The 11,074-nt window shown below is 43.7% G+C and overlaps 1 protein-coding gene across 1 annotated transcript in view; it reads right to left on the bottom strand.

The window, feature by feature from the left end:
• Nucleotides 1-4,332: 4,332 nt before the first annotated feature.
• The window catches only part of LOC109489023 (anthrax toxin receptor-like), a 9,411-nt gene continuing 2,669 nt past the window's right edge, over nt 4,333-11,074 (bottom strand). Inside the window, exons 2-3 of the mRNA XM_019795477.1 lie at nt 5,748-5,819; nt 4,333-4,408 (exon numbers count right to left, since the gene is read on the bottom strand). Of these exons, the coding sequence (XP_019651036.1) occupies nt 4,333-4,408; nt 5,748-5,819 (148 nt within the window). The remainder of the gene's footprint in view (nt 4,409-5,747; nt 5,820-11,074) is intronic.

An 11,074-nucleotide genomic window follows, 5' to 3' on the forward strand; every position in this document is an offset into this window, starting at 1 on the left:
GTGATGGAGACAAAGTGTGGGCAGCAAGGGGGAAATCCAGCACTTTGTTCTGAAATCGGAATCTTGTCTGCTCTAGGTCCCCTGGCTTTTCTGTTTCCTCGTTCAGGCATCCCAAGTGTAGGTCGAGCACCTCACAGTTACCAAGAACCTAGAGGATATGTGCATAGCCCCATGCTGTTCTGAGAACATCACTGGGGGTGGTTTTCATCCTCACTGCACAGAGGAGGAACCCGTGGCCCAGAGAGGACAGCGCCTTGCTCCAAGACTCAGTGCTAGGAAGGGGCCAATGAGGGTCTGCACCCGACCTCCCTGAGGCCCAGACCTGGCTCTGTCCCCACACCTGCCCACAGTGAAGTCACCAGGCAGCTTACCTCTAGCGTTTTCTTGTTCAATCTGCTCATTTGCCTGCAAGGAAATGAAGGAGAGTTGGGGGAGGGCAGTGAGAAGGCCCAGGAATACTCTAAGATCTCCATAAAACAGAAGTCCCCAGAGCTTTAGTTCGGTACCTTTCTAAGTCCTTCCTGCATGTGCGTGGCTCCAGAAGGCACTACATTCTGCAGTTTAGCAAGATTCTCACGTATTTCATTTCTGAAAAAAATCAGAAAAGGGGTTTTGGTGGTATGAGGTGTGGATTATTCAAAAGAGCCCCAAGCTAACCCTCGTGCAGTGTTGGTGGGAAAGCAAACTGGGGCAGCAACACTGGGAAACAGTATGGACATTCCTCAAAAAATTAAAAATAGAATTACCATATGATCCAGTAATTCCGCAATGAGGTATTTACCCAAAGAAAATGAAAACACTAATTCAAAAAGATCTCTGCATCCTCCTGTTCACTGCAGCATTATGTACGAAAGTCAAGATATGGAAGCAACTCAATGTCCAATGATGGATGGATAAAGAAGTTTGGTCTATGCATTCAATGGAATATTATTCAGCCATAAAAAAACCCATGAGGTCTTGCCATTTGCAACAACAGGGATGGATCTAGAAGATATTATGCTAAATCATTAAGTCAGATAGAAAGATAAATACCACATATTTCACTTATCTGTGAAATCAAAAAACAAAACAAAGAAGCGAACAAATAAAAAGCAGAAACAGACTCATAAGTACAGAGAACTACCTGATGGTTGCCAGAGGGGAGGGGGTTGGAGGGAGGGCTGAAATGGGTGAAGGGGGGTGGCAGATCCCGGCTTCCTGCTGTGGAATGAAAAAGTCACAGGGATGAAAGGTACATCATAAGGGATATAGTCAATGATATTGTAATAATGTTGTATGGTGATAAATGGTAGCTACACTTGTGGTGAGCATAACATAACACATAAAATAGTCAAATCACTATGTTATACATCTTAAACTAATACAACTTTGTGTGCCACTTATACTTTAAAAAAAAAAAGGAAAGAAAAGGAAAATAAAGCAGCCCCAAGCTATCCTGGAGCCACTGTGCAGTGTGTAGACCTGTCTGGCTGGGACAGGACACAAGTCAAGTAGCCTGGTCATGACCTTCTGCCCTTTGTCTTTGATATTTACAGACTTGCTCAGGCCTCCTCTGTCCCCTGTCCAGTGAGCATAGGGTGGGAGATGCTGCTTTGCTGGTCCCATGGGTATGGCCTGGCTTTCTCTGCACTCGTCACTGTCTCAGGCACACAGACCTGGGGGAACCCCAAGGCCCTGCCTTGACCATCCACGGTGAATGTGGGGCACATCCATGGATATGCCACTGTGAGTCCCTACTCACGATGTGACTGGCAGGGCTGCTAGAAGCTACTGGGTCCCCCAGGAAGGCACACTACCCTCCAACAGGTAAGGCTGAGTTTGGAAAAGGTCATCCTGATGATTGATACTTCTGCTTTGTCCCATCCTCCCCTGCCCCAGACCCCTGAGGTTGACTCGGTCCCCCAAGCTTCTTCCCCTCTGGATTGCTAAAGGAAGTAGCGAGCTGCTTCGTGAGAGCGCTAGGGCTCCTGAGTTCATGGGCTCCTGAGGAAAAATGCCACAGGCTGGGGAAGCGGCCCTGAGTGTGTCCGTGCAAGTGGATAAGCAGGGATCCCCTAGCTGCCACGGGTATGTGGCCAGACAGCCGCTGCGAAGACAGATTTCACAGGTGGGACTGGGACACAGGAGGGGCTGGGGGCTTAGGTTCAGGCCAATCCCATGTGACGAGCTGAGCTGGCACAGCCAGACTAGGAGAGCGTGGACCCAGAGAAGGCTTCTCACTGCGGGGAGTGGAGATGTTGCTGTGGGGGGGGGGAGACCTGAGAGCCCCAGGTCCAGCCCTGCCCAGCCCAGCCCAGCCCAGCCCAGGAGGTGAGGTCTGGGACCTGTGCCAGTGGAGGCCAAACCAGGCACTGCCCTTCCACCAGAAGCACTCCCCGTCCTCTCTCATCACACACTGGAAGATATGTATTTTGTGAGAGCACCCCCAAGTATGGGGGAACTCTCAGCTCTTCCCAGTGTCTGGCCCAGAAGCCCCAGGCCAGGCATTGTTCTGGCCCAATAGGCTCCCCTCCTGGGAGTGCTGCCCCTCCAGTCTACTCCCAGCTCTGTCCATGGAAGGGACACCAGGCCCGTTGTCCCCTAGCAGTCTCTCTTCATCCTTAATATGTGTCTCAACTCCTTGGAGTCCTCTATCTCTTCCCTGTTGTCACCCTCCTGGAAAACACCCTTGGGGTTTTCCTAGCCCCTGTGCCACCTGGTTTCTCCAGCACCCTGAACAAACCCCTCTTGGACTGTGTCTCCTTAGCCTATTCAATCTTAGCAGAAAGGGCTCAGAAAGCACCAAGCAAGGTCCCAGCCTTGGTACCACATTCTCTGCAGACCTTCCAGAGTCACACTTGTATCGAGTAACATTGTCCCCTCCTGGAGTTTCTCTGCATGCCTGGGCCCACCTGGGCTCTCAGCCACAGGCGTCCTCAACTCCTAGGCAGTGGGGCACATTCGGGAAGTCCCAGTCCCAGGCTGAGTCCAGCTACAGTCAAGATCCTGTGGGTTTCTCAGGAGCTGGCAGCCTTAGGGCCCTGATCTGAGTTTGAGTTCTCTTCCCAGCTGCACATCTTTCTCCATCCCCAATTTCACATCTTTTCCACTCCCCTGGGCATCACTGCCACTCCTGAACCCTCGCCTGGGGAAGACGTCATTATGTTCCCTGTCCAGAGAGGACCAGGAGGCCCTCCCTGAGCCCCCACACAGCTTCTCACATCTGGATCCCAAGCCCAGAGGGAGAAGGCAGAGGTCTTCCTCTCTCCAAGGGGAATTCCTCCACCAGAGCCTCTTGCCCAGCAGCCTTGCATCTCTCTGCTACCTGCCAGTGTCCCTCCCAGTGTGCCTTCCAACTCATATGTACTCAGGTCTCTCTGTCCTAAACATATAACCACACATATGCACAAAGCCATGCCTCCACTAGTGCTTGGAGATGCCAGCCCACTCCCTGCTTGTCTTGGAGTCAGACATGAGAGTGCTGTCTCCATGCACTGACACTAGGACACCCCCTCCCCTGCAGGCTGGTTGTTCTTGCTCACTGTGCTGCTCCTGGCTTCTCTCCATGGTGCTGAATGGCAGATCTGTGACTCAAATTCTGGGGCCCATCCAGTCCTAAGGATGTTCAACCTCTCTTTGCTGCTTAACTCTCTCTGAGTTGCGTTCCAGTCAGCTGTGCCCACAGGAATCTTAACTTCCTTAGTCAGCTACTCAGAAGCTCCATAACTCCCTACTTCCAGGCTTTTGGGAAAACTGTGGGGCCCACCATGACCCACCTCAGATTTGGACATATCATGCCTCCTTCAAGCTTGATGTTCAGAACCCCAGTCATGGGCTCCCCTGTCTCAGACCCACCAAGGAAGCAGGATCCCCTTCATTGAGACCATCAATAATTTGATGTTACTCATCCTTTTCTTCCCTGCTTATGACATTTTTCACTGGCACCCCCACTGGCTCAGGGCAGAGAGAGACACATGACAACAGATCTTTAATGCAGGTCACTGTTTGTAAAGGAACCACACATCTGCTTGGTACAATCCTGGGAGTCCTCACAGCCAGCCTGTTCTAAGAACAGGGAAGAATGCAGAAAGAAGGACTCAGGACAGGTGAAAGGCAGGGCTTAGGGGGAGGAGAAGATCTAGTAGCACAGGGCGGTCAATGTCAGAACAGCAGGGGGTCAGAGAGGGTTGGGGAGCCAGAGCTGGGAGTCATGGTGCCCAACGAGGGGAGCCCAGGCCTGACTAGCCTGCACTACAGGAGTTGGCTCCCTACTGTGGCCTCAGAGAACCCATTTGATCCCTACTCTTTCAGCAGTTTTACCCACTGGGCTTGCCTTGGGGGTTAACATGTCACTTACTTGTCTGATGTGATTTTCATGAGGGTGTGGCCATCTGTGGAGTAGGTGATGAAAGATATCCGCACTTTTGGGCTGGGAAGGAAGCATGTGCTTGTGAGAAGTCATAGAAACAGGCTCAAAATGATGCCAATGAGAAGCCAGGGAGGGGTACATGACAGTTTCCCTGCCCCCACTCCAATTCTTCTCCTTTGGGGCCCATTTCCCAAACCTAGAATTTCCTATAACTTTTGTAAGGAATTCTGAGGCCTGTAAGACATCTGGCCTTTCTGGAAGAGTGTGCCAGAATGACATCTTGATCCACCCTTACACTCACAACATCCCAGTAGTGTTTGTCCGTCTGTCTGTCTTATGTGCACGTGCACACACACACACACACACACACACAGAGGCACTCACACAGGCAGGTACTCACACAGACAGCTGCATGAACAAGGAGATAGAGAAACATCTGTACACTTCTGCAGGAGTGTCTCCTACCTGGCCTCTCTTCTCTAACATTGTTTGGAACTTTTCTGCCCTTCCTTCCTTGCATGTCTTCCCCCACCTCATCTCTCTTCTCGAAGAAATTAGTTTCCCTCTTGGCAACCATTCATCTACATCCCTCCCTTTCCTGCTCCTGGCCATTGTCTTCTGGTCTGCTGACCTTCATTATCCTTGGCTAAATTGGTACCATATGTCCCTAGCTGAACTCCCTACTGCTCTTGGCTCTTGTTCCCACTCATTTTACCCATTTCTGTCAGATTTTTATCCTTGACCCACAACCTTGATCATGTCAGACCCTTAAAGAAGAATCATCTGTAGCTCCCTATTGCTCACAGCACAAAATCTAGGCCCCATGACCAAAATCTAGGCACTATGAGCTATTATGGCCTTGGCTCCAAACCAACATGCCCAGCTTCATCTCCTAGCCCTCCCTTGAGATAACCCTACTCTGCAGCCAAACAGACCACTTACTCCATAAGAAGCCTCCTTGACGGTTCTTGTTACCCTGTCTTTCCTATCCATCAAAGCCTAGTTAATATCACCACATCTTCTGGGAAATCATCCTTGAATTAAAATTCTTCCTTTTTCCTTAAGCTTGTCATACAAATTCTTTGTCTTTTTCTTTTGGCCCCTGCCACCTTTTAACCAGGTGTTTAATTACTGTGTTACTGGTTTTTCTGTTTCCTAATCTGTTAGGTTCTCATGGCATTATTACTGTGTCCCCAGTAATATGGCCTGATTCTCAAGCAGGAGCCAAGTAAAGTTGCTGAGTCCCTTGGAATCACTGTGATCTGTCCTTTCCTGCTTCAGAACTTCACTCTGGGCTCTGTGCTCCTGACTGGAGGGACTCCCAATGCCCACTGAGTCTAAACAGCTCTGTACTGTGTCTGGCAGAAGAAAACACCCTATTAACACAGAGAAGCCATACTTATCAAACTTCTTGACCACATCTTCCACCATGTTGTAAATGTCCATCCAGTTGTTGTTCACACTGCCCGACCTGGAAATGAAGAAACATGAGTTGGAGAGATGACTCACATCTGTTGTGTAGGAATAGTTCCTGCCTTCTCTGCCTTCCTACAGGCCCTTTTGCAAGCTCCTCACCCCTACTCTCCTCAACACAGCCAAAGCCTGCCACACACACTCCAGTGACATCAGTGGGTCATCAATGTGAGTTGTGGGAAGATTGTCTAATGAGACCTGTGTGCTAGGGACTGAGGAACTTCCAAGGATGAGGGATTTCTGGTGGAAAACCAGATTGTTTGGTCATGCTATGTGGGGCTGTTGGACAAGAAATGAGGGAGGATGCATTGGTTGGTAAAGCCTCCAGTGATTCTGACTTGTTGGCTCTCCTGGTTGCCCATTGTCTCCCAGATGTCTGCTCCTCCCCTGACCCTTAAAGGTGTGTGTGGTTGGGTGGGAGGCAGAGCTCACTGACACCACATCCCAATAAAATGCTCCTGGCTTTTTCTTTATATCATTTCTTCTCTCTACTCCAGACTACATCTAAAGCTATCAATGGGTGGTTTCTAATGATGTCAAGATTATCATTCATGGAGCATGTATATACCAGGCATTTTACACGCATGATTTCCAATTCCAGAACAACCCTATGATATCAGCAGTATTCCCATTTTGCAGATGAGACTCACAGGTCATGATATTTGCAACAATATCGATAGTGATATGGATCTGAACCCATAACAAGCTTCAAAACCCATGCTCTACCCATTGCACTAGGCAGATCAGGGTGAGTCTGGCTGAGTAGGACAATTGCTGAGTAGGAAAGTACTATGCTCTGACAATCAACCCACAACGTAGACTTTCTTTCAGAAGCTTCCATGCTAAAGTGCAAGACAACTTCCTTAATTAATGGAAACCCTGTCCACTCTCCTCATTACTTTTCTCTCCTGTTTTTCCCCTAAGTGAAGAGGATCTTCCAAAGATGATTTACAGGAATCAAGAATCTTCAACTCACCCACTTACTCTGGGGAAGTTTCCAGTTTGTGATGATTTTGAAGAAAGATTTAGACTCCAGAAACCCTTGGACCAACATGAGTGCTCCTGGACAGTGGAAAACACTGCAGGTACTACAGGTATCTAGGAAGGAGGCAATATGGAACAGCAAATATGTGGGTTTCCAGCACACAGAGCTCCAATCATGTTCTCATGTCTCACTCTTAAATGAGAATGAAGATGATCAGCAGACATTTGAAGATATCTCCATCATTGCAGCTTGAGGCCAAAACACCCTAGTGATATAACTATGCTGGATGAATGGAGAGGTTGGGGAAAATCATGTGGGGAACCTGATCTGTAAGAAAGCTAAATTCTCTTCCCTCATAATAAGGAGTCAATAGAGAATGAATAAATCTCACACAGCAAAAAATAGCATCAGTACTAGCATGGTATTAGAAACAGCATCATAATACCAGAAGAAAAATCTGTAAAATGACAGATAAAAAAACAAGACCCAGCTAATTGTTGCCTACCAGAGACTCATTCAGCTTTAAAGACACATGTAGGTTCAATGTGAAGGGACTGAAGGTATTCCACACAAGTGGAACCTAAAAAAATGTAGTTATACTTATATCAAACAAAATAAAGACTTTAAGCCAAAAATGGTAACAGAATCAAAGAAAGTTATATAATGATAAAAGGATCAAGATGATACAAAAACTATAAATATATACATACCCAACATCTGAGCACCTAAATATATTAAACAATGCTAACAGTTCTGAAGGGAGAAAAGATAAGAGCACAATAATAGCAGGCAACTTTAATACCCTAGTTCCAGCAATAGATAGATCATTTTGACAGAAAAACAACAAGGAAACTTTGGAATTGAACCATGCTATGGCCAAGTGGACTTAAAAGACATATATAGAACATTTCATCCAACTGTTGCAGAATGCACATCCTTTTCAAGTCCACACAGATTATTCTCCAGGATAGATCCTATGATAGGACACAAAACAAGTCTTAGCAAATTTAAGATTTAAATCATAGCAGCTATCTTTTCCAATAACATGGAATAAAAACCAAGAGGAAATCTGGAAAATCTACATATATGTGGAAATTAAACATACTTTTGCATGACCAATGGGTCAAAGAAGATGAGAATGGGAAAAAGAACTGAATAGGAGAAGAAACCCTTAAGACTAATGGAAATGGAAACAAATAGCAAAACCTATAGAATGCTACAGAAGCAGTTCTGAGAGGAAAATGTATAATGAGAAATGCATGTAGTAAGGAATTAGAAAAATATCAAATAAAATATTTTACTTTACATGTCAAGGAACTAGAAAAAAGAAGAACAGATGAACCTCAAAGTTGGCAGAAGAAACAAAATAATAAAGGTGCTGAAATAAATGAATTTAATTTAAATTAGAAAGAGGAGATACTGCAACTGATACTACAGAAATACATAGAATCATAAGAAACTACTCTGAATAATTATATATCCACAAATTAGATAACCTAGAGCAAATGGATAAATTCCTAGAAACATACAACCAGCCAAAACTGAAACATGAAGAAGCATAAAATCTGAATAGACCTATAGACCTCAATAGATCTGGTAAAGAGATTGAATCAGTAATCACAAATCTCCCCAAAGAGAAAAGCCCAAGACCAAATGGTTTCATAGGTTAATGTGACCAAACATTTAATGAAGAATTAACACCATTCCCTCCCAAACTCTTCCAAAAAATTGAAGAACACTTTCAAACTCATTCTATGAGATTTGCATTACTCCAGTATCAAAGCCAGACTAATACTACAAGTACAGATCAATATCCCATATGAATATGGATATAAAAACCCTCAACAAAAAAATCTAGCAAACTGAATTTAGCAGCATATTAAAAGATTTATATTCATGACTAAGTAGGATTTATTTCCACAATGGAAACATGATTCAATGCAAAAATCAAACAATGTAATTAACAGAACAGAATATAATAGGCTTAATAGATCAAAAAAAACAAACTACATGATCATTCCAATTGATGTAGAAAAAGCGTTTGATAACATACTTCCTTCATAAAAACACTCTTTTTAGGAATAGAGAAAAGTTCTGTGATAAACATAATAAGGACCATATGTGAAAAACCCACAGCTAACATATCAGTAGTGAAAGACTAAAAGCTTTTCCTAAGATCAAAAGTAATGCAAAAATGCCCAGCTTCATCATTTCAGTTAGATGGAGTATTGGAAGTTCTAGCTAGATCAATTAGTCAAGGAAAAGAAATAAAGGCAAGCAAATTGAAAAGGTAGATGTAAAATTGTCTCTGTTCTTGGATGATATGATCTTACACTTACACGTAAAAAAACCACATAGATTCCACACACACAAAAACTGTTTGACTAATAAAAGAAATCAGCAAAGTTGCAGGATACAGAAAAACATACAAAATCAGTTACATTTTGATATACATTAACAATGAACATTCCAAAAAGGAAATTAAGAAAACAAATCCATTTACAATATTATCAAACAGAACAAAATACTTATGAATACATTTAACCAAAGAGGCAGAAGACTAGTACATTGCAAACTACAATACACGGCTGAAAGAAATTTAAAAAGACAGAAATCATTGGAAGGATATCAATATTCATGGACTGGAAGACTTAATATCCTAAAGCTGGCAATAGCAGCCAAGGCTATCTATGGGTTCAATGCAATCTTTATCAAAATCTCAACAATTTTTTTTTTGCAGAAACAGAACAATTCATCCTAAAATTCATAAAAAATCTTGGGGTTACTGGGTGGCTTGGTTGGTTAAATGCGTAGCTCTTGATTTCAGCTCAGGTCATGATCTCAGGGTTGTAGGATCAAGCCCTGTGGGCTCTGCCCTCAGCAGGGAGTCTGTTTGAGATTCTATTCCTCTGCCCTTCCCCCTACTTGAGCTCGCATGCACCTGTGCACATGCTCTCTCTCTCATTCTCAAATAAATAAATAAATCTTAAAAAAAAGTCTTGAATAAAAGCAAAGTTTGTGGACTCACATTTTCTGGTTTCAAAATTTATTACAAAGCTACAAGAATCGAAATTATGCTAAGTGAAATAAGTCAAGCAGAGAAAGACAATTATCATATGGTTTCACTCATTTATGGAACATAAGAAATAGGAAGATCGGTAGGAGAAGGAAGGGAAGAATGAAGGGGGGGTAAACAGAAGGGGGAATGAAGCATGAGAGACTATGGACTCTGAGAAACAAACTGAGGGCTTCAGAGGGGAGGGGGTGTGGGACTGGGATAGGCCAGTGATGGGTATTAAGGAGGGCACGTATTGTGTGGAGCACTTCACTGTGTGTTATACACAAACAATGAATCATGGAACACTACATCAAAAACTTGGGATAAACTGTATGGTGACTAACATAACATAATAAAAATATTATAAAAAATAGTGTAGTACTGGCATAAAGACAGGCATATAGACTAATGGAATAGAATAAAGGGCACAGAAATAAACACTTGTATATATGTTCAATTGTTTTTTTTTAACAAGGATGCCAAGACCATTCAATGTGGGCAAGGACACTATTTTCAAAAAATAGTGTTGGTAAAATTGTATGTCTACATGCAAAATAATGTAGTTGAGCTCCTACCTTATGTCATATACAAAAATTAACTCAAATGAATAAAAAAACCTAAATGCAACAGCTAAAAATATTAAACTTTTAGAAAAAATTACAGAGGAAAAGCTTCATGATGTTAGATTTGGTAATGGTGTTTTGGATATCACACATAAAGCACAGGCAATAAAACAAAAAATAGATAAACCAAACATCAAAATTAAAAACTTTTGTGCGAAGGATACTTTAAAAAAATGAAAAGATAACCCATAGAATGAGAGAGAACATTGGCAAATCATATATCTGAAAAGGGATTGAAATCTAGAGCATATAAGGAATTCCTACAACTCAACAATAAAAACCAAACAACTCAATTCAAAAATGGACAAAGGACTTCAATAGGCATTTCGCCAAAGAAAATATACAAATAGAAGATGGCGGAGGAGTAGGCGACCCTAAGTTTGTCTGGTTCCTCAAATACACCTAGATAGTTATCTAATCATTCTAAACATCTGAGAAATCAGGGGCACCTGGGTGGCGCAGTCGTTAAGTGTCTGCCTTCGGCTCAGGGCGTGATCCTGGCGTTCCGGGATTGAGCCCCACATCAGATCCTGGCGCTCCGGGATTGAGCCCCACATCAGGCTCTTCCACTAGGAATCTGCTTCTTC

Source organism: Ailuropoda melanoleuca, chromosome 6, assembly GCF_002007445.2.
Source record: "Ailuropoda melanoleuca isolate Jingjing chromosome 6, ASM200744v2, whole genome shotgun sequence".
In the NCBI taxonomy this organism is placed as follows: domain Eukaryota; kingdom Metazoa; phylum Chordata; class Mammalia; order Carnivora; family Ursidae; genus Ailuropoda; species Ailuropoda melanoleuca.